Source organism: Equus przewalskii, chromosome 29, assembly GCF_037783145.1.
Source record: "Equus przewalskii isolate Varuska chromosome 29, EquPr2, whole genome shotgun sequence".
Taxonomy (NCBI): Eukaryota; Metazoa; Chordata; class Mammalia; order Perissodactyla; family Equidae; genus Equus; species Equus przewalskii.
In genome coordinates, this window is record NC_091859.1 from 21,533,483 (window position 1) to 21,557,391 (window position 23,909).

At 44.2% G+C, this 23,909-nt stretch overlaps 1 protein-coding gene, 2 long non-coding RNA genes and 1 other non-coding gene across 9 annotated transcripts in view; 2 read left to right on the forward strand and 2 right to left on the reverse strand.

The window, feature by feature from the left end:
* LTA4H (leukotriene A4 hydrolase) overlaps window positions 1–6,497 on the reverse strand; it is a 32,343-nt gene extending 25,846 nt beyond the window's left edge. The window contains exons 1-2 of one of the 2 annotated variants that reach the window (XM_008516603.2): window positions 6,278–6,497; window positions 421–551 (exon numbers count right to left, since the gene is read on the reverse strand). In XM_008516603.2, coding sequence (XP_008514825.2) covers window positions 421–551; window positions 6,278–6,436 — 290 coding nt within the window. In that variant the 5' untranslated portion in view covers window positions 6,437–6,497. The remainder of the gene's footprint in view (window positions 1–420; window positions 552–6,277) is intronic. The other variant, XM_008516605.2, reaches the window with a different exon arrangement.
* LOC103548701 (uncharacterized) lies at window positions 6,288–12,842 on the forward strand. Of its 5 annotated transcripts, none has more exons than XR_011534731.1 (6): window positions 6,814–6,953; window positions 9,716–10,574; window positions 10,671–10,963; window positions 11,122–11,242; window positions 11,802–11,904; window positions 12,413–12,842. It is a non-coding gene; the product is annotated as an uncharacterized lncRNA (long non-coding RNA). The 5 variants fall into 5 exon arrangements; XR_011534732.1 differs by having other exon boundaries at window positions 10,671–10,770; XR_011534735.1 differs by having other exon boundaries at window positions 6,818–6,953; window positions 10,469–10,574.
* TRNAD-GUC (transfer RNA aspartic acid (anticodon GUC)) lies at window positions 6,937–7,008 on the forward strand. The gene has a single exon. It is a non-coding gene; the product is annotated as a tRNA-Asp (tRNA).
* A 2,491-nt stretch (window positions 12,843–15,333) lies between the features above and the next one.
* LOC103548700 (uncharacterized) lies at window positions 15,334–20,426 on the reverse strand. The gene is made up of 2 exons (XR_544330.2): window positions 20,230–20,426; window positions 15,334–15,814 (listed from the first exon to the last, which is right to left on the reverse strand). It is a non-coding gene; the product is annotated as an uncharacterized lncRNA (long non-coding RNA).
* Between the last annotated feature and the right edge of the window lie 3,483 nt (window positions 20,427–23,909).

Genomic DNA, 23,909 nt, shown 5'->3' on the forward strand with positions numbered 1-23,909 from the left:
CTCAAGATTGGTGCACAGAAACAGTTCTATGTTCATCATTGTTATTATTCTGTTAATCAAAGCAGCTGGCTTCCGGGGAAAAGGCGAAATGTGTGGCTTATAAAAGCTTCCCCGGGGACCCTAAATGCCTCCTTAAGATGGCAGGCTCCCATCATCACTCTAGATATTAATCAAATGAGGAGTAAAGCAGTCACAGTTATCAAAAGTCTTATTCTTATTTTATACAATAAATTTCTCCAGTATCTTAGGAAGATGTAATTTTCACTACGAGCTTCAATCTGAACAGCAGATCAGCAGGAGCAGTGTACCAATGACTACATGTACCCAACTAAAATTAGGAAAGGAAAAACGTCTAAATTGATTAAAAATACATCTTCCCCACTATTTAGCTATAAAAGAGAAAGAGGATAACATTCATACTTGCTCAGAGCAATTGGAAGAGAGATTTCCATTGGTGATCCTTTGTAACTTTGTTTTTCTCCAAGAGCATATTTGACTTCTTGTCCATTGATGACCACTTTTTCTATTGTAAGGTCCTTTGTATCCAAAGTCTAGAATTAAATTAATATTTTTGAATGATAAGAAAATAGTTTTATACACCAGAGAAAACTAATATTAGTCAGGTTAACTACAGTAATTACAGAATAGAACTAGTTGCTTATAGAGAATAAAATTACAAGAATTAAAGAAGTCAAAAGTTAGTGGTGATCTCATCTCTTGGGACCCTAAGCTCCCCAAAATTTTTGAGTTCTACAATGTGCATATGTATTGTTAGGTAATTCTGGGGTAGTCACACCAATTTTAGGCTTTAAATAAAAATCAAACCTAAATTAAAATGCCTTTGCTTCTGTCTTCTAAGACTTAAACTTCTCTGCTATGAAGAAGTTGACCTATAACTTGTTTCTTTCACCATGACTCCTCAACACCTCTCATCACATATTTCTTCCTGGAATTCATACCGTCCAACTCCTATGTACTTTCATATATCCAAAAATTAAAACAAACCCTGCCACTTGTTAGGCAAATGAGGAGGCTGTACATTGCCGTTATTTATCTAGAAAAAGCCCAACCTGGTGTGGCAGCTCTGACCGAATGACCCCATAGAGGATTGGGAGAACAAATTTATTGCCACGGCCAACTAAGGACAACTGCTTTGGGCTGGAAGTGCCTGAGTGTTTTCCATCCCAATAATCCTCTCTTTGAACTCTAGAAACCACATCCTTCTTTCTCTCTCTACTAATCTCTCACTCTGGAATCTTCAACCCTCCTATGCCACAACACTGTCTCCAAACACCCTAACAAACCTCCCATATCATTTTTAAAACTTCAATGATCCTTCTGTCCACTCTGATAACTCTTATTCCTTTTCCTTTCTTAAACTCCCAGGGCAATCTATGGCTGCTATTTCCACTTCCTCGTCAATCTCTCCTTCCTTGCCCCTCTTCAATCTGGCTTCTAGCTCCTCTGCTACTGAAAGCTCCTCCTGATCAACAGGTCTTTTCTGTTCCAGAACCTTGATCTTTGTCCACACGTAGCCCGTAGGGACCACGCCACCTGTCTGAAGTCCTTTCCGTGACTTCTTTGACTTTACACATAAATGGTTCTACTTATCTAAGCTTTTTCCTCCTCCTCGTTCCTAACTCCTAAATATGGACATGTCCCAATGCTCTAGACTTGGTTGGGCCTTTGATTTTCTTACCATATTCTTCATTCCTAGTTCTCACTCATGCACGCACCATCAACTAGTACCCCTGTACAGATGACTACCAGTCTATTGCTACAGTTGTATCTCCTCCCCGAGGACTCTAGCTGGATATCTCTAATTGTCTGCTTCACATTTCCATGGGAAACAGTGCCTCATATTCAGCAGGCTTCCAAAGATTCTGAAAATGAAGCCACCATCATGTCCTGTAAATCAGCTCTCTCCCCTGATTTCTCTATTCTGTTAACAGATCTCCTCAGGGTACCTAAGGTTTGAAACATTCAAAGAATCCACAACGATTCCACTTCCCAATCCCGCATAGCCAATCGCCAAGGTTTTCTCTTACACTGGCCTCATACTTTCTTTTCTTTCCTTCCACCACCACCCTAGGTCAGGCCTGCTTTAGAACTGCCTACTATCTGATCTCCTTGCCTCTGGCATCTTTTCCTTGACACCTGGCCTGGAACAGCTTAGGGAGGTAGATGGCCAAGAAACACCATTTCCAGTTGCCTCTCTTTTATATTAGTTAACTGTGTGTGGGCCATAAGCTCAGGAAGTCAGAGGGGCAATCATTAATTTGATTCCCACCTCTCTAGAGTCAATAATTTTTGGTTGGGAAGAAATTCCCGCCCTGGTTTAACTTTTTTTCCCTGTTTTGTAAGAGCAGCCAAATCTGTTTCCCTCATATGGGAATGGGCAGTTACTTCTTTCAGGTTACTCTCTTTTTGGGGGTAGCTCAACTGTTGCCCTTACTCTTAAATTAGTAGAACTGATTTATCTTCCTGCACTTGCATATTCAGAATATATGGTTTTATTAGGTTAATCTCTTATTAAGAATAAGTTACTCCTTTGTCCCTTCATATTCTAGTACCTATTTCTGAATATCTGATTTGTTTTAAAACTTTGATGTGAATATCTATGTATATAACTACTCTTATAACCATAAGGATGAATTAATTGGGTCACTTCCCAGTGGAATACATTCTATTTTCTGTATTGCCTGAACTTTTCAAATTTGTTCAAAAAACTAAGGTTATTGTTATGCCTTTTTTGTGAGTAAGCCCAACTCTTTTTTTTCTGTAGCATTTACTGTACCACATTACAATGATCTGTTGTTGTTACAAATGCTTTTTTTGAAAGTGGGTGGCCAGGTCCTTCTTTCTAGTCTCTCTAATCTGGAAGTTCCACTGAAACCTGTCCACTGGGGGTGACCCTGCTGGTAATTGAAAGACCAGTGGCATAGCTTTGAGCATCACAGCAACACACAGCCACCCCTGTATATCTCCAGTCCTAACCTCAGCTGTAATTCCCAGATCACTTAAGAAATTCCTGTCCAAATTTCACTAACAAATGTTATTAAACAATTGATCAAAAATAGTAATAGGGAAGAAAAACAAAGGAAACTGGATAAGTTGTCAAGGCAGAATTAGTACTTTTCAACAAATTTTTATTGAGCAGCAGCTATGTATGAGGCCAAGATATCCATAAGTAGTTATAAGAAACAGACCTACCAAGAGTAGGAAGTTAGTGAGGATATAATTTACTCTATCTTACAGTGTCCTCTTTGAATAACACCCCAAAAGTACAGCTGCTTCTACTTCTAAGCAGCTGGCCAGTTGCCATGGAATATATAACAATTCCCTTTTTGCACAGGCTGCTGGGAAGTTTCATGTCAACGTCATGGCCCACTTCTTCTTTTGTGTCTAGGGCTTTATGTCATGTGTTTTGTTTTTCCTGTCCTTATTCTCTCTTCCTCCAAATTCTTTAACTATTTTTAATCTTATTACACTGTTATGTTGTTTTAAGCAGTCTCAGATTCTTTCTGCAACAAAGCAGGGTTTAAATAAAAAAGCTTTAGCCTTCATTATTATGTCTCTATATTTTCTCCTTGTTATTTGCAGGATGCTGTAATGAAAAAACCATGGGGTTATTAAGAACAAAACCGAAACCAAAACAACACCTTGATTAGATTCCCAGGTCAGGCATTTACTTTGTGAAGATTGGAGAGTCCGCAGTCAGAAAGATCTGCGTTCAGTCCCTGGCCTCTGCCAATTACTAGTATACCATCTCGGCCAAGACATGAAAACCTCTTTGAGACACGAACTGAAAGAACACCTGAAAAACTGAACATTTCAATAAAAGAAACAAATGCTTGAAACTTATCACGGAAGAGTACTAACCTTCAGTGCAAATAACCCAAAATTTCTAGAGGAGTTTCAGAAAAGCTGGGAATTAGTGCTGTTAGAGCTCCTTCAACACTCCCCAGCATCATGGACTCCAAGAATGGAGAAGGTAAAGGACGCATGGTGTCCTCAGCCAGCACTGGCACTGGGTCCTCTCTACTGCGGTGGCGAGGTATGACGCCAGCCCACCTTCAAGATGCAATTAACGCCATTATCACCACAGCCCACTTAAGATTAGGCACTGCTTTCTAGTTGAATTCCCCCATTAATTCATCAAACTTCTGAGTGTCCTCTACATGCCAGGTGCTATACTAAGAACCTGGGATACAAACAGTCATGAAACATATTCCCTACCTTCAAGAGTCCATAATCTACTAAAGGAAAGAAACAAGCTAATGTCGAATAAATAAAACCAACCTCTTGGCCTCAGGTTATTGTTTATAAATAAGCAATTATAAACAAATGTCACTGTACTACAACTAGCCTTCCTTGTGTAAAATCTAAGATTATTATAATTCCAGGCTCTAATTTATTAAACAAACATGCCAACCAGAAATCATAATTTAAAAATCTTACTTCTCTTGAGATTTGGGGAATGCAAAAACAATGCGCAGGTTTTTAGAGTGGGACATTGAAGGGACATTGTTTTGAAAATTTAAGCAACCTAACTCTTACTTACTCATGGAACAAAGGTAAAGCTTTCATTTTTACAAAACAGGTGAGAGTGCAGGGTCATATTAAGCAGTGACGAGCTATCAAAATTCACTTTCTTTTAATAAAAGGAGAGACTGCCTTGAAATAGGACTTGAGTCCAGCCAACCCTGCCTGGGCAAAGCTGTCTGCAATAAAAGACAGCACGGTACTCCAAGAAGTACAACCTACAGGGAAGCAGTTACCTTTGTGCTTATAATACTTTTATTAATTTTCTTCCCTATATACTTTTGATGACTACATATCAATACATAGAGCAATCATCTATTGTTCAAATCAGAATTAGTCTAGTAAAATGTTAAAGCACAAAAGGGAAGAAAGCTACGTGCTTGCTATATGAGTTCATATTAATGAACTCAAAATGCAGGCCTGTTACACAAGCAGGAAAAAGAGTCGTGAAAATCACCAATTCTTATCTAAACTTATTATTACGCCCCACCAATTAACTCTACTGATTTCCCTCCATCAAAGCCTACAACCTACATGATCTGGTGGCTTCATGCTGAGCTACAGCAGATATTACCACGCTACTCTATGCAAAATACACTGTGGCTGGTCTTTTCCTGTGCCTCTTATTTCTAAAATGCTCATCTAGGAAATTCTTCAGGTGAAAAGTACAATCCAAATACTATGAAACAATCTGAGGAAGAACACTGAAAACAGGTTATGTTGTTGAGATAAAATAATTTAATAACATTCCATAAATCTAAACAAGTTTTTCATCATTCAATTGGCTAGAGGGCTTGCAGAATTTTCTAAGGGCTTGCACATATTTTCTAAGAAGTGCAATAATTACTTGCTCCTTGAAACCAACTACTAATACATCCTATTGAGACATCCTTAGAAAGCTTGAACGGCCCACTTGTCCTTAAATTATTAGAAGAGAAGGGTGACAAGAATCAAAAGTAAGAAAGACCATGATCCTGGAGCAATAGATGCACCTAAAGTTAGTAGAGACAGGAAGTATGAAAGAATGGGGGAGAGAGGGGTTCTTGGGCTGGGACTCCTAAGGGGGTTGAGAATGACTGGCAGGCAGATTGAGGGAAGACGACAATCGGTCGTATCCTTCAGACCTGCGGGTTGAAATAAAGGTGCCAGGGAGGGAAGAGTGGGACCAGGGATCGGCAGGTTATAGGGTCTGGGACTTAGATGAGACTGTGGAGTGAGTAAGGTGCGCTGGGGACTGGAACAAATCTGAGGCCTGAGGAGGGAGTTCTGGGCTGTAGGCCGAGGAAACGGGGAGGCCACAGGGGGGATTAAGCGCTGGGAACTAGGATAATGGGGGCAGGGGAGATTCCTGCTAAAATGAAACCTGAGCGCTGGGTGAGGAGTGGGGCGTGGATGGGGCGCTGGACGTGCCCAGGGACTGAGGAGGGGGCTTTGGGGGAAGAGGTGGAGAAGACACTTAAGTTCATATACATAGCGGGTGAGGGAGGGATGCACAGACGTAAATGGGGTTGGGAGGGGGCGATATGGGGTGAGGGGGGCGCTGAAGAAGGGGACGCTGAGGAATGAGTGGGGGCTGGCGAGGAGGTGCAGAATAAGGGTTGCGGACTGCGGAGGAGCACCGAGGGATGCTGGAGCAGACAGGGGCGCGGGGCTGGGAAGCGGCCGGAGCAGGGTGAGGGACTAGAGGCGGGTGGCCGGGGAGAGGCGGGCAGTGGCGCGCGTCCCACCGTACCAGGCTGCGCAGATTGTCCTCCTGAGACTGGACCGTGAGCGCCGCGGTCCCGGTCAGCACCCGGCGGGTAAAGTCGACGCTGCAGCGCAGGTGCAGGTGCTTGGTCTGGCAGACGGAAGCCGGAGAGGCCAAGGAGCACGTATCCACCACCTCGGGCATGACTCTAGGGAGTTGTGCCACACACCGATCCGAACCCCACCACGCTGCTGCCAGACTACTCGACTGAGAACGAGAGGAGAAGGGAGGGAGGTAAAGAAGCGGAGGGATTCGCGGCGCCCACTGGGAAAGGAAGTCTCTTACAGTGAGAGAAGAATACGGTACGGCTTGAAAGGAACTACAAGTTCCGTGGTGCAGCGCGGCAAGGTGTGCGCTTTGTTCCCTGGGAGTGTGTGTGGCGAGGGGGCGCTGAGGAGAACCGAGATTGCTCCCGAAAAGGGAAGAGAGGAAGAGGAGGGGAGTTGGGGCAGTTAGAGGAAAGGTGGGCCAACGGAAATGGTTGGAAGTACAGCGACGGAACGCTTCCATTTCAGTTCCGTTGAACTTCGGTGGAAACTGCAACGGTGATAGAAGAGTGTTAGACCTATTGGTGGTTACAGATAAGGCCGGGACGGCCTAAAAAAGGGATAAGAGGCTTGTCAGAAGCTCAGCGCTTGTGCAGTTCCTCGTTAGTATAGTGGTGAGTATCCCCGCCTGTCACGCGGGAGACCGGGGTTCGATTCCCCGACGGGGAGGCACAAAACAGCTCTTTCTTTTTTTTCTTCCTTTTAATACGCTTGAAAATGGAAATCCTCTTACAAACGTTTTAAAAGCTAATGGGAAAGAAGTAGTCAACGTCGAGTTAACTATAAGACTGACATTTTCAGAGGTTTTTTTTGTTGCTGACTTGCCATGTGGGCAACCCAGTACAAGCAAGCTCAGGTCTGTCAGTTCAACAAGTGTGTCTTAAGTGCTAATTATGTACATTTCCAGGCCCTGGAGATCTAAAACGAAATATGCCAACATTCCCATTTTAGAAATTTAGGAAGATTAGTTTGATGTGTTGTAATGAGAGGATTCTATGATATGAGTATGCTCTGGCTGCAAGATTGGAATGCCAGGCTGAGACATCTAGCTCAGCTCTGGGGCCCATCCAGGAGAAGGTAAGGAAGGATGGAAGGGTGACTTGCCTTTCGGATGGGACTTCAGAGTTGAAACAGGAAAAATTGGAAGAGGACAGGACAGGACTGGGTTTTTAATCTTGAGTGCATGAGTGGGGGACCCATTAAAGAATTTTAAGCAGGGGAGTGACATGGTCAGATTCATGTTATCAGGAGAACAGTGGTGGTATTCAGAGAATGGATATGAGGTGTTAGAACCAGAGGCAGGAGAGTTGGGAAATTATTAAAGTAGTCCAAGAAGAGGATGCTGGGGGCCCGACATAGGCAAGTAATGAGTAAGGATAGAGAGCAAGGAAGGAATGGAAGGAATACTTAAGAGACAAGTGGATTCACAGATTAAGAAGGAGCCTAAAATGATTCTCAGATTTTTGGCTTCAGTGGCTGGGTAATCATTAACCAAAGATAGAGACTATAGGAAGAGGACAGATTTAGGTGGAGAAGATCTAAGTTTAATTTTGGATATATGGAGTTTGAGAATGTATGGGAATCAAAGTGAAGATGTCACTGAGTCACCTGGATATTTAAATCCATAGCTCTGGGGAAGTTTCGGGTAGATATGAGAACATCACATAATGTGGTGGGTGAAACTATGATAGTGGGTAAGCTCAGCCCAAGGAGAGTGTGTAAAGAGAAGAGCAGTGAAAACAGGTTGGAAGCTGGGAGAACATTCAAAGTTAATAAAAAAGGCCTGGAGGATGGGGGGACTCATTTCATGATATATGCATATATCAAATCACCACGATGTACACTTTAAATACCTTACGATTTTATTTGTCGGTTATACCTCAGTAAAACTGAAATTTTTAAAAAGGGTAGAAGGTAGAATAAGAGGAACTCATGAAATAAACTAGAAAGCGCCAACTTGCAATGTCAAATGCAGCCTGGAAGGCTGTTAAAATAAAAAGTAAAAAGTCTTCTTTGCATTTGGCGATAGGTTAGCGGTAGGGAGGGTGGTATTTTTGTTGACCTTTGAGGTTTAGTTGAAGGTGGATGCCAGAAAGCAGTGGGTTGAGCAATAAAAGAGAAGAGGGGAAATAGAACATAGGCTGCTCTGTCGAGATGCTTGGCCAAAGTGAGAAGGGAAGATGAAAAGGGAATACAGAGGAATGCGGCATTGAGAAAGTGTTTTTATGTTTTCAGGACGAGAGAAACTTAAACATGTTTAGATATAGAAGTGAAAGGATTTCTAGAGAAGAGAGAATTGAAGATTCAAGAAGTGTGGGGGATATCTGATGAGCTGAGCATTGGAGCGTGCTGGCCAGCTCCATTGTGTATCAGAGTGATCTAAGAATTAAATATGGCTCCAGCTGCAGAGGAAGATGCTTTATATTTGGGTGTCCTTGGGTTGGCCCCTGCAAGCCAAAAGAGAAACAAAACAAAACAAAAACATCCCAAACTATGAACTCCAATACTTTACACGTGCATAAATCCTAATTCTACAGGGCCTAAGAATCCATGACAGGGTTGACAGCTGCAAACATTTTTTTGAGGTCTAAAATGTGTTCTGGGTGTTACCAAATCTAGGATGACAAATATGATGGAATAGAATTGACTTATTCAAAGAATACACAGTCAAATTATCTTCTTTATGGAGAAAGGATAGTTTGTTTATTTTAAAAGAATGTCAATATCATCATCTTCTATTATTGATTACCAGGAACCCACAGAGTTTATGCCACTGCATTCAAGAACAGATATCCGCAGACAACCACAAATGAATTCCTCAGATTGATTCATAGATTAATCAAAAAATAGATATACAGTTGGAATTGTTTTCTAAGATACCACTGACCCCCCTAAATAGAGAGTGTATAAAATTAGCAATTCACAAACTATAGGTGTGTAACTCGTATACATTGGTGGATTCAGAATAGTTTAAAAAATGAAATTTTCCATCGCTTCTATAAAATAAGGATATTATCAAGGTGTATATACAAAAGGAGACTTTAGCAAGGATGAAAAAGATGATTTATATCAAGTTTTATGAAAAGAAATAGTATATGTGTTTACAGAGCCCTATGAACAGGAAGTATTCCAGCTCCTTTGCTCACCCGGAAAAGTTCCTTAATCCTTCTAGGCGTCGGTCCCCTCAGGATCCTGGAGACACCTCTGCCCCATGGGCTGTTGGAAGGATGAAGTGAGATAATGTCTGTGAAGAGCTTAGCACTGGGGTTGGCCTAAAGTGATCATTTGTTACATTTCAGCTAGTCGTATTATTTCAGTTGTCTTTTATTTGGTCTATTTTGATAATTTTAATACTTATTTTTTCTTGTTTTGTTAGCAAGAGTTTTTAGGAACGCCTGTGAAATGAGAGGCAACCAAGACATGCGAAATGAGAAGCAGATCACACCAAAACCGGCCGCTAAAGAGAGTTGGCAACATTAGCAATGATCTATATTTTTGAAATTCAGGAAATTGCAATTGGTGCATTAACGCTTTCCTTAAAAGGGCATAAAGACTTCTCATTGTTTTCCCCTCTTACTTCACACAGGCCTTTCTTTAAATAGTCAATGCAATTTGCAGATATTTATTAAGTGCACTCTACTACACTATGCTACCAAGAACAGAGTCAGGGAAGGCGCTGCCTTCCCTTTGGGTAATTTACACTCTAGTGCCCAGCTATGCCAATGACCTAAGAGGGCATGGTCTTAAGATGAAGGCGCAAGGAGAACTATAAATGAAATTCTAGGGGGACAAGTTCTGTCATTTTCGGGAAGCTCAGGAATAACATCGTGGGTGATACAGCATTTGAGACGGGGCTTGAAGGATGGGCAGCATTTTAGTAGGAAAAATGGTAGCGGCAGGATTGAGGATGGGGAATGTGAAGAGGGCAGCTTTCCAGGTAAACATAGTAGCAGGAATCAAGGCATGAGGCCAGAAGCAGAGATGTGTTTGGGAAAGAAGAATTCTGGGGGTTCAGAATCCTACAAGTTAATCCAATGCCTCGCACACTTAATAATCTGCCTTTCTTCTTTCCTGGTATGGTAGAGACCATTAGTTGTTTCCCAATATCTGTATTTCTCTTCATCCTTAGTAGTAAAACCCTCGATATTTACCTGGACACTTGGCCTCCCAGAAGACTATATTTCCCAGCCTTTTTTTCAGTTATGACCATGTAACTAAGTTCTGGCCAATGGAAGGTAAGTGGAATTACCAATTATGACTTCTAGGAAGTGTCCTTAACAGAGACTTTTTAAAAAAAAAAAACTCTCTCTGTTCTCTTATCTGGAATGCAGATTTGATGGCTGGAGCTCTAACTGCCATATTGTATCATGAGGTTGGAACCATGTGCTGAGGATGGTGGAGCAGCAACATAGAAGGAGCTATGAGCTGGAAGTAGGCAGGCCTCTGGTCATCATGGAACTCTCCTATGGACTGTGCCTACTTCCAGTTTTGGTTTACCATCATTCACAGGGAACTCAGTCTTTACTAAGAGACCTAGTCTCAGTTGGATGGGTTTATCAGTTTTGCCCCAGGTGCTTAAGACCTTTGTCTATCAATTTGCCACCATTTTATTGTGGACTATTCTGTAAGTCTGAAAAAAACGTTGTTTATAGATAAATCTTTCTTCTATCTTGTGTTTTCTGCTGAAGTATTCTTTCTAATTTAACCATCTCACTACCCTGCTTAAAATCCTTCAAGGTGTCATCAATATCTCTGATAGATATTCTCTGCCTTTTTTGGTAGGTGTGGCTGCCTGTGGGTGATTTTGCGAGCTGGGCAAAGAGAGGACACCAAGGGGATGAGAGACTGAAGAGGTGGAGTCGATGTTGGTCCAGAGGACGATTAGAATCAGGGCACATATCTGGTGAGATAAGGGGCAATATGGTCAGAGTCTGATAGAATCTGATTATGGTTGTCTTTCTCTTTTTATGTAAAAGGGAAGAGGAGACTATATATAAAATCGGCTCCTATCTATGTAAAATATTTCTGGAGATACCCACAAGAAACTCATGGTATAGTGAGTAGGAGAAGTAGAGTGGCTAAGAAACAGAGGTGAGAAGTAGATATTTTAACTGAACCACCTGTTAAGCCTTTTGAATTTTGAGGTATGTGAATATATTACCAATTCAAAAGAAGTTATTTACTGATGTTTAAAAGAAATGAAGGTCACCAGAACTAGAATCTACAGACAAAGAAAAAAACAGTCTTCGTGACTCCAGACTTCACACTCTCTGGAGCTGCTGGGCTGGTCCTGCCTGTCCCGTCCACGCCCTTGCTTCAGCCCTGCTCAACTTGGCTTGTCCAGGACAGCACAGCTTGTCTGCTTTCTCTTGCTCTTTCTTAAACTGAAAGTCCTCCCCCCCAACAACCCTCCCCCCTTGCCCCCCCACTGCTCCTTGACAGGCTCTCTTCTTCCCTCTCAGGACGCTGCCTCCCCTTCCTGCAGTCTGGGCTGGAGTCTAGAAGAATCTCTTTCCCTAACAGAATGAGGTGTATGTGACACCCTTCATGTCCTCCTTCCAACGGGTGAGCAAATAGATATGATTTCAGCCACCTTTTTTCATGTTTAGCTCACCAATTGGTTGAGGCAGCCCTGACCCATTTCTCCATTTTCCTGTTAAATCTGTTTTGCCTTGTTCAAGAATTTTACATTTATATTCACACCTCCAGTCTGTTCTTCGTGTCAAGGAAAGGTTGGACAGCTGGGGGTGGGGGGGTGGGCGGGCAGCAGTCAAAGCAGCGTGAGACAGAGTTTTTTCCCACTTTTGTAAAGTAGCGTGAGTGACGGCCCCTCGCCCCCTCCACTCCCTTTCTCTCTCCCTCCTGCCCTTGGCTGGCTGCCTGACAGCACGCAGGGTCTGGAGAGCCTCGCCAGGCACCCTATCTCTTCCCACACTGGTCTGCCTTTTGTTTCTCTTCTGGTGCCCTTGTGCCCTCGGGAGGGACTGGCCTGAACAAGATAGATTGTCCAACTGTGCTGGACTGGAGCCTGACAATCACTGCTGGTCACATCACCTCCTCTCTTTCCCCACAGAGTGTGGTTCCAGGACTAGCAGCTCGAGTGTCTCCTAAAAGCCTCATCAGAAATGCAGATGTCAGGCCCTGCTGGGCCTGCTGCATCAGAATCCGCATCTTAACAAGATGCCTCGAGTGATGGTGTGCGCAGGAAATTAAACCACTGCCTTGAGGCTCAGAGGATGCTTCTGGGGTTGGAGGAAACTCAGTTCAAGAGTTAATCAAACATGTCAGGACTCCTTCCCTTGGAGTCCACGGCCCTGGACCCTCCAGTCAGTACTCCCTTAATCCCCTAATGTCATCCTGACACAGCACCTGCCACACTGTGCATCACTGTCAGTCTCCCCTTCTAGATGGAGCGCCGTTTAGTCCCAGATGGTCTGTTTTCCCTCCCTGCGCACGTTGTCTGAATGACCAATGTGTAAATGAATAAATGAGACTTCACGTGAGGTTCCAGGCATCCTCTTATTCGGTGCTTTATTCTGTATTGACTTTGGGGCAGAGAGAAAGCCACCTTCTGAGCTGCTCCGTGCCCTCTGATGTCATGAGGCAATGGGTTTCCTTGTAACAGAGGATGCCCTTACCACCCTCTTGGGAATGGCAAACACTTTAAAAACATTCTCCTTGAAGCGTACTTTCCATTCGTAAAAGTGCACATATCAGAAGTGTATAGCTCTCTGAACTTTATAAATTGAACTCGCCAGTGCGGTCAGCACCCAGGTTAGATACAGAACATTTCCCCACCCCAGTAGACGCCCCCCTCGCATTCCCTTCCAGCGTCTATAATCTCGCTCCCCAGGGGTGACCACTGCCTGACTTCCAGTAACATACTATATGTCTACTATATGTTTTGCTATCTATGTTTCCTGTGTATAAATGCAGACATACAGCAGGTACTCTCACGCCTAGCTTCTTTGGCTCATTATGTGTGTGAGATTCCTCCACACTGTCGTGTGTCGTTCCAGGTTGTGCCTTCTCATTGCTGACTAGTATAACATGTGTGGGAGGAGGATGATTTATGTATCCCTTCTCCTGTGGATGGACCTTTAGTTCTGGGTGATTATGAATCGTGCTGCTGTGGGCATCCCAGAACATGTCTTTTGGCAAACAATTATAGCCAAGTTTGTTTGATTTTTGTTTTTTTAAAGATTGGCACCTGAGCTAACAACCGTTGCCAATCTTTTTTTTTTCTTCCTGCTTTTTATCCCCAAATCCCCCCAGTACATCGTTGTATATTTTAGTTGTGGCTCCTTCTAGTTGTGGCATGTGGGACGCCGCCTCAGCATGGCCCGATGAGCGGTGCCATATCTGCACCCAGGATCCGAACCAGCAAAACCCTGGGCTGCCAAAGCAGAGCGCACGAACTTAACCACTCGGCCACGGGACCGGCCCCGGTAGCCAAGTTTTGATGTGCTGCTTTGAAGTTTGGACCCCTTAACCCATGCCAGGTCCCCTCCCTTTGGGACCACTGCACCAAACCCGCACCCATTCAGTGCCGCAACCCCAGTTCTGGAGTCATGGACACAAGCCCAACAGCCCCCGAGCTCGAGTCAGGGAAAGGTGGATCAAGCAGGGAGGCAAGCTGTTTTCAAGTTACAAGAAAAAAATTCTTCATGACAGCTGGTCTAGACCATGCTTTATTTTCCCCACAGTCACTTCTGCTCCTTTTGTGAGTGTGCTTGCTTGCAAGACTCAGCTGTACTGGGTTTTTTTCTGACTCAGAGATTCCAGCTCTACTTATATTTTTCCTATGAAGTAGCCAGTGATAGTTCATCAAAACAGGTACTTAGACCTTTTGTTCTGATGGTCTGAAGCATGAGTGGGCTTTGACAAATGTCTACAGGGTTTCATCTTCAAAAGCAGCATTTCTGTCTCATCCTGGCTTTGAGCCCAGTTTCTCTTGTTTTGCCAACAGAACAGGTTATTGCTACTTGCTTGTGAAATATGTTTTCAGCGAAGATCACCCTAAAAGTCTTTCCTCCTAAACATTCTTCTCCTCTACAAATTGGTGTTTGAAGAACTAACTGCTATTTTGTCATCTCTTCTAAAAGGCCTCTCTTACCTAGTATTTGGAGTTGAGCATACCGAGGTCAGACTCACACAGCTGACTTACTCTTCACCTTCTCCCGCAGATGTGGCTCAGGATTTCTCAAGATGAATCACACACGTCCGCCTACCTTCCACCTGGCTTCCACCTCCCTTCCAAGCTGCTCCCTCTTGGCTCCCGTGTAGCCCCTTCTCCAGCTAGACTCCACCTCCTTTCTCACAGAAACACACACCTCACCGTGCTCACCTCTCCTCATCCAGGGCACGAGGCTGGAAGGCCCTCCCTCCCCACGTCTCTCACCTCCGTCCATTGCCCCTATTCTCCATAAAATTTTTCCCAATGTATTTCCTTTTCTCTTTTGGTCCTTAATTTTTCTGAATGGGAACTTTATGCACACTCACATATATCCATGGTCAACCCTCATTATTCACAGATTTCATATTTATGAATTTGTCTACTTGCTAAAATTTATCTGTTACCCCAAAATCAACACTCGCAGTCCTTTCGTGGTCATTTGTGGACACGCGCAGAGCTGCGAAAAGTTTGAGTTGCTCAAGGTTCCTGTTGCCACCTGGGCAACCTTCTTGTTTCTGCTCCTTAACTGTAACAAGTGCCCTGTTTGCGGTCTGTTTCGTGTTGCATTTTTCACATATTTGTGCTTTTAGTTTATGATTTCTCTGTTTAAAATGTCCTCCTAGAAAATCCTGAAGTGCTGTCTGGTGTCCCCAAGCTCAAGAAGGCTGTGATGCGCCTCGTGGGGAACGCACGTGCGTTAGAGAAATGTCATTCAGGCACTAGTCAGAGGGCTGTTGACTGAGAGTTCGATGTTAATGAATCAACCGTGTATTAAATAAGGCGTCTTTAGACAGAAACACACAGAAAACAAGGTTAGGTATTGATTGGTTGCTGAAAGTATTGTGACCAGAGGTTCTCAGGACCCTACTGTATTCTGCTGGGAGCACTGGTTCGCGACTGACTAGTTTGTGGCAGGTCTGTAGAACATAATCACTGCAATAAGGACAATCAGCTGTATGTAGTTCTTGTCCTTTCAGTTGGTTTGCATTTGTTTCTTCCAACCTCTCTCTCTGTTCCCAAAGGAGATAAGATGGCAGGTGTCTTACAGGGAGACCTTACTGTTTCTTTAACTCTCACAGCACCGGCTTAGTACAGACAACATGCTGGGTCCTCAGTGGACACGAAAGGAGTCAAAGAAGGGAGGAGAAGGAGGAAGGAACAAAGGAAGGAAGGACGGCAGAAAGCAAAGATGCACCACGGAAGCTGAGGTTACTGCTTCGTCCAAGAGGGCTTGGGTTCCCAGAATTTCTCCATCTCTCCTCAAATACCGCTTCTTTATTTCTGAGAGGAATCACGGAACTAGAATAATACAAAATGAGAAGTTAAGTGATATTTTGTGAAGGATTTGGCTTTTATTTCTGCCCTTTAAGGAATCAAACAGAGCGAATCTTCCAGATCCTTTTCAGTTTTTTTATTTCTGCTTCCCCCTCGTCCCCCCGTCCCCAATCCTTGGTCTTCACTTGGAGAGGAGTAACTGCAGAATTCCCGAACTTGGCCCAAAGTGGGCATAACTACAACTCTGCCGTATTATCAGACACCTTTTGTGGGTACCAAGCAGCATGGATCCTGCTTGTCCCTGGGAAGTTCATAAACTCATCAGGAAAGTGGAGACCATAAGGTGAAAATGCTAAAGATCAGAGTGGGAGGCTGAATTAGTAAAGGGTATTCAGTGGACCATGCGAAGATGCTGTAGGAATTCAGTGGCGAGCTCAGTGGGCATCTTCCTGGTGGCACTGGGGCTGCATGGAAGCATAAAGCAGGGGTCTCTATTTTTTTTTTATTGCTGACCACTATCGGTAAAACTGTGGGGGCATGCCCTCCGTAAATGTTTGTTTTCCTGTTTATTAATTCTCTCATGTGCCAATATAATTAATGAATATCTTAAGGGACAAAATGCATTGAGGGCGAGGTTCATTGTCAATGGTAATGAATATAAATCCTTATTTTAAATAAGCATCTTAATAATTTTGATTTGCATGGTCGGGGGGGGCTACCTCCTTGTCAGATCTGGTTTGAGCATCATTGTTTGGTTTGTTGAGTCAGTGTGCCCACTGATCTGGAGTGGCAGAATGGAGAACCGTCAGTTCTGCCATTTTCTTGTTGCTCACTTATGCTAACATTCTAACTTCGGCCCTGAGGCTGCAGTCTGTGAAACGGGGCTCCAGAACTTTGAATGACCTGAGTGTCCAGAAAAGTCATGAGGCTGCAGAAGGTTTTAACCAGGGGCAGAGGAAACACTAGCCCACTGAGAAAAGTTAAAGGAATGGTAGAGGGACAAAATGTAGTTGCTTATGATTGCATCTCACAAGTCAGGCCTGTGAAACAGACCAGATATAGAAATAAAATTAGAGATTTCATATTTTCTGCCTGCACGCAAATAATTGCTGTGCGCCATGTGTCCATCTCACTCTTGAAACCCCTCCTGAATGAACGTGCAAAGTTTGGATGGGTAATTGAAAGGGAAACTACTTCCAATGAGGTTGACAGTTAAGAACAAAGTTAGATATCACAGGCAAATTCAGAAAAATAACTGATACTTCTTGAATCCACAGATGTATTTCTAAAGAATGAATCCATCACATTTCACATGAGATGCCTGTGTGCACTGGGGCTGTCCACGCCACCATGGCCTGGTGATGAGGGCAGGAGTTCATTGAGGTTTCCTGTCCCCTGGAAGTGGGGGAACTAGCAGCCACTGGAAAGCTATCTTTCCAGCTTTAAGCTAGCATCATTGAGCCTTGAAAGTGACACCCCATCACTTCTGCCATATTCGATGGGTCGCACAGACCAACCCCGAGGCAATGGGAAGGATTCCATCAAGCCATAAATACCAGGAGGTGGGAATCATTGGGGGCCTTCTTGAGGGCTGGCTATGACCATGAGGTAGGCATTATCATCATTCCCATTTTGCAGAGGAGGAAACTGAGGCTCTGATAAATAAGTAATTTGCTCAAGTCACTCAGCTTGGAACAGATAGAGTTTGAACCCTGGGGTTCAAACCCAGACAGTGTGACCCCATAGCTCATCCTTTCTGAGCACTGTCCTGTATCCTGGCCTCACCACAGGGCTTTTTATGACTTGCTTTCTTCCCCCCACTGCACAAAACATTGCAAGTAAGATATATTTCCTTTTGCTGAAACCATTTCAAAAGTCATTGTTTCTTAAGGGTGGAGGGTGGAGGGTTTCCAAAGAATGAAATATAAGGGGAACATCTGGCCCAAAACCCTACTATGTACACATTAAGTAAGAAAATGTAACACACAGACTACGAATAACAAGACCATTGACCCAATTTCAGAGGCTGACCCTTACAAAATGAACACAGGGCAGAGTGGGTTGTGTGTACGTTCTGTTCAGTTCTTCTCCTTGGATGTTGTTCGGGTCAGGTTTTTGTCTCATGAGGCTGGGTGGGCTAAATTGAGCAACATTTTGCTAAAATAAGTCTGCAAGATTAGGCCCTAAGAAACAAAAGCCGGAAAGAGAAACTACACTTTGTATAAAATGTGGAACTGTGGGATAAAGGCTTGACAACAGTATAATGGGATAGAGGGCAGTTTATATGTGAGAAGGAATGGGATTATGTCTGATATTATATATAGTGTTACCTGTATAAATAATCATGTGAAAGACAAAGTTTTATTGTTCTTCTGTTGTGATTTTTTTAAACCAAATTTGTACTGCATTACACAAAATAATTGTAGGCCATTATTTTAAACTATGTTATAGCACAGCATTAATCAATAAACACATTATTTTACTAAGTTTTTAGCACTTTCTATGTGTCAGACCCTATTCTAAGTGCTTTAGACGTATTAACACATTTCAATTAATCCTGATAACAACTCTGTGAGATGGGTACTATTACTTTTCCAATTTTATAGATGGGGAAACTGAGGCATGAGGACCGCCCTGGTTACGTAACCAGGTTATTTAAGTTGCTAAGTAACCTAAGGTTAAGTAACCAGTCAAGATTATGCAGCTAGTAAGTTTCAGATTTGGGATTCAGACCAGGGGCCACGGCTCCAGAGCCCGGCTATTAATCAGGCTTTTCACCTGGTACGAAAATATGGAAACCCAATTCATTCTCTTTTGTGACTTCCTCGGCCATTCTCGCTGCTGGGATCCCCTCCCTCCCATTCTCATCCCTTTTCCTGCCTGCCCAGCAAACTCCTGCTCTTTTTTCAAGAGTCAACACAGGTTTACGCTCTGCTCTGAAGCCTTCTGTGACTTGCGGACAGATTCAGGCACGTTTTCCCCTGTTCTCAATGTCTTGCTCCTACTGCTGAGACATTTGCTGTTTTTTGTCTACTTAGCGTCTAGTCTCCCTTCTCTGCCACAGTTCTGTGACTCCTCTCCGCCCCATTTCAGGAGTAGCCCATGTGATCCAGGTCTTGCCAGTCAGAGCCCTAAGGAGCCACAGTTCAGAGGCGACCGTGGGAGCCGAGTCTGTCTGATCAGCACGGACCCTGGAACGTGACAGGAGCCGCCAGGGAGAAGCATCCATGTTTCCACTATAATCTGGAGCTGCTGCAGCCTTCTTGTCTGCACATGCAGCCTGAGGATGAAGCCAAAATGAAGGGCGCAAGAAAGGAATGAGGAAGCGGGAAAGAGTCTGCTGGTAGCATTGTGCGAGCCTCTGGGTCAGGTCCCACTAAAAATTCAGGATATACTCTTGGACTTTGTGAGCTAACGAATTCCCTTTTTCAGCTTAAGCCAGTAGGAGTTGTCTGTCATTTGCTACCAAAGGAATCTACCCAGTAGGTATATTCCAATATATTACTATACATCCGTATCTATTTCATTATACCAACGTGTCTGCCTACTTGATCATAATTCTTTGAGGGCAGCAGATGCTCACTAAATATTTGTGAATGAATTTAGCTGCAGAGTGTTTGGAGGGGACCGAGCCTAGGGAAGGGAGACCTTAAGGAAGGTTCCTAATGAACTTAGTGCAAGCTGTGATCCAGGGACCCAGGGAGACTGAAGAGTGAGATGGAAGGGAAGGGAAAGTACCCGACAAAGAGTGAACAAGGCAGCAATACAGGGTGGGTGGAACGATAGTTCGATTAAAGCTGGGGTGCTGCCCCATTCTGTGTGTTTATGTGCTTTAGCGAGCTTCTCTTTAGCAGCCAGCCTAAATTAAAATGTAATTTTACTAGCGGGTTATTGCCTGTCTAAATCACCCATCTCTGCCAGTTTATCACAAGTGGAAAAATTAATGTTTGAGAATCAGAGGCTCATGTATGAGCAAATAAGCATGATTGTCACAAAAAAAGAACTTATTAAACAACACCTTTTAGTCTTTATAGGGAGAGGGCGGGGGGTTCAGAAGCCCACACAACTCAGTTTGCAGTGACAGGCAACTCCTAGACAATTTCATAGAGCATCAGCTGTGAGCAAAGGCCCTGAGTGAGATGGAGATTGGCAGGTGAAGTCGTCCTTGCCTTCTCTAACCACCAGCCAAGCGGACAGCCAGAAGGAGACCCGTGGAAGTTATGACCAACAACCCCCAACAGCCAGCTCCAGGACCCAGTGGAAGGGAGGAGCAAGGCCCATCTTCGCTTCCATCACCTCATCTGAAAAAGGAGCCAAGTCCTATTGGGACTCAACATCTTCACTTTCACCCTGTCCCTGGGGCAGGTCGACAGAAACGAGAGGCACATCTGTTTTACTAGGGGATTACTGCACTTCTGCTCTCCCACATTGTCACTTACCCACAGATTCCAGCTGTAAGACGGTCTCTGGGTGACCTATGCCCAGATCAGCCATGGGGAAGACCCCCTTCTCTGGGATAAGGGATCTGGATCAGTACCGTCCAATGGAATGTTCTGTGATGCTGGAAATTCTGTATTTATGCAGTCCATTGTCATAGCATCAGCCACCTGTGGCTATTGAGCACTTGAGATTTGCCAAGTGCAATAGAGGAAGTAACTTTTTAACTTAATTAGTTAAAAATAAAGTTTAAACAGTGACTAGTAAAACCAGCAGAGAGTTAGCCATTGATGATTAAGTATCTAGGTACTAAAGTTTTTTTCCTTTTGTCAACTACTGATTGTAGCTTTTGGCTGTTCCACCCATTGCTAACTGTGCTGCTTAGGCAATATGCTACCTGACTCCCAGTAGGCTCCTATAGGTAACATCTCCCTGGAGCCTGGGGCCCCATGGTAATGGGCGTGTGAGCTGTTTTTCAGGAATTAGAACTCCTTGTCCACTTCAGGCTGGTTGAGATCACCGGCTCATCAACTGGGCCTGCGGAGCTGTCCGATAGGCGACCTTTTGACGTCAAGAGGCTAAAAACTCCACCCTCAGATCATGCCAACGCCGCCATTTTGTGAACATGGGTCCTATGAAGACGCATGGAGTCTGACTACGCTCGCGCAAATCATCAATTACCTCGCCTCTCCCCACCTCCGCTCGCCTACCTCCACATTTCTGACCACCTTGCCCCCATGCCATAAATATCCCTGAGTCCTTATTTTTGGGGAAGCGAATTTGAGGCTCATGCCCTCGCTTCCTCACATGGCTGCCTTGTGAGTAAACCCTCTCTCTGCTGCAATCTCGTCATCTTGGTGTTTGGCTTTCTGGGCGGCGGGCAAAAACGAACCTGGTTCAGTAACACTAGTGGTTGCAACATTGGATAGCACAGCTCTCTGGGTTCTTTTCTCTCCCTCCCCTCTCCTGCCCTGCCTTCTGCTTATTTCCCCGTCCATCCTTCTCCCTCTGGCTGAAACAGCTCCTGCGGAATGTGAACTTCCTATTTTTTAAAGCCCTTCCAGTGTAGGCCAATGCCTTAACCAGGGGAAGCACAATGAGTTAGGTGAATGTGGCCTCTTCTAGCTGAAGAGGAAGATTCTTGATGGTGAATCAAAAACAGAATCCATAGGGAATAAAACACGCTGCCATTTCAAATTATTGGTATTTTACACAACTCCTTTCAACTGGTATTTACCTCTTATGAAGAAGAAACTGTAAGATGGTCGAGGACAGGGAACGTGTCTGTAAAGAGTTCTAGAGCCAGACTCGCTGGTTCAAGATCTGACTCTCCCACTTATTAGCGGTAGGCTCTGGGGCAAGCAGCTGAATTTCTCAGTATCTGTTTCTTCCACTGTAAAACAGAGATGATAATACCCTGAGGGTTGTGGTGAAGCTTAAATCATTTTTCTATGTAAAGCACATAAGACAGAACTCGGCACGTAAGAGGCATCCATCACTGTTTACTAATATTATTCCCTTTGCTTAGCACCCTTCCTTGCTCAGAGCAGCCACTCAATTGATGTTTGTTGAGTGAATGAATGAATGACTGGGTTAAGTATGTTGCCACCAGGTGGCAGTAGTGCCTCACTTATAAGAAGTGAACCAACACACCGGCCAGCTCCTCATCAGAAATTCACTGCAACTCCCACGTGAAGTCCCCCAGGCACAGTATAAGGTAAAGAAGCGAACCTCTTCTCTCTCCCGCCCCTCCTAGTTAATTCCTCAGACTCTGGTCTCTCAGAGTGAGATAGAGTGGGACATGGGACAGATAAAATTTGATGGGACACTGTGAGGGAGACAGGAAAATAGAGTATGGGGGGACAGAGTATTGGGAAAGAAAACTAAAGGACCCCTTGCCTTGAGGGAAGGTGTGGTAGACGGAATAATACCCCTCCCCACCCCAAAGATGTCCATGTCCCAATCTTGGGAACTGTGACTATGTTACTTCACATGACACGAGGGACTTTGCAGATTAAGGATCTTGAGATGGAATGCTTATCCTGGATTATTTGGGCAGACCCAATTTACTCTCAGGGGTGTCTTCTAAGGGAAAGAGGGAGGCACGAGAGAGTCAGAGAGGGCAATATGACAGCCGAAGCAGAGGTCAGAGGAGAGATTTAAGGAGGCTCCAGTAGTCCCTCCTTAGGCGCAGTTTCATTTTCTACCATTTCTGTGGCCCGAAAATATCTTCCATTTGGAAAATTTCAGAAGTCAACAACTCATAAGTTTTAAAAGGCACATCTTTCTGCGTAGCATGATGAAATCTCACGCTGTCCCGCTCAGTCCTGCCTGGGACATGAATCATCCTTTGTCCGATGTGTCCACACTGTATTTGCTACCCAGCCCATAGCCCCTTAGTAGCTGTCTGGGTTATCAGATCGACTGTCTGTGGGATCACAGTGCTTGTGTTCAAGTAACCCTTATTTTGCTTAGTAATGGCCCCAAAGTGCAAGAATAGTGATGCTGGCAATTTGGATATGCCAAAGAAGTTATCGTTGTTAAGCCCTACTGTGCCTAAGTAATAAATTAAACTTTATCATAGGTATGTATAGGAAAAAACATCTAACATACGGGGTTCAGTACCATCCACAGTTTCAGGCATCCACTGGGGGTCTTAGAACATATTCCCCATGGATAAGGGGGCACCACTGTACACTGCCGGCTTTGAAGAGAGAGGAGGCCATGAACCAAGGAACATGGGCAGTGTGTAGAAGCTGGAAAAAGCCAGGAAATGGATCCCCCCCTCATGCCTCTAGAGGGATGAAGCCCTGCTGACACCTTGATTTTAGCCAAGTCAGACTCATTGTGGACTTCTGACCTCCAGAACTGTAAGATAAGAAATGCCACCAACTTTGTAGTTGTGATATTGTGATTTATAAGAAAAATATTTATTTGGTCAGTCAGATGACCAAAATGTATTTCTCATATGTATTGTCTTCCTCCGTGGTTCCCGGCTCATTGCTCCCCAAACCCTTGGAATTTCTTAAGTGTTGAGAGTGATAAAGGTGTCTTTTGTTATGTTAATAGAGTGACTTTTGGACCCCACCTAAGGATGGGGGCTGGTTGCCAGGGGAGCCAACCCTGTGATTAGAGGGTTGGAACTGTCAGTCGCACCCCCAGCCCCCACCTCCAGGGAGGGAGAGGGGCTGGAGGAGGCCTTCAACCACCGGAGGTCAATGATTTAATCTATCATGCTTACGTCATGAAGCCTCAATAAACACCCAAAAGGATGGGATTCAGAGTTTCCAGGTTGGTGAACACGTGGCGGTGCTGGGAGAGTGGCGCGCTGGGAGACAGCGTGGAAGCTCTGCGCCCCTTCCCCATGCCTTGCCCTAGGCATCTGTTCCATCGGGCTGTTCCTGAGTTACATCCTTTTATAATAAACCTGTGACCTAGTAAGTCAAATGTTTCTCTGAGTTCTGTGTGCAGCTCTAGCAAATGAATTGAACCCATGAGAAGGTCGTGGGACCCTCCAATTTGTAACCAGTGAGAAGCACAAGTGAAAACCTGCGCTTGCGACTGGCATCTGAGGGTGAAGGGTCACCGTGGTAAGACTGAACACCCAACCTAAGGGATCTGATGCTGTCTCCAGGGAGATAATGTCAGAAGTGAGTTGAACTGTAGAATACCCAGGTGGTGT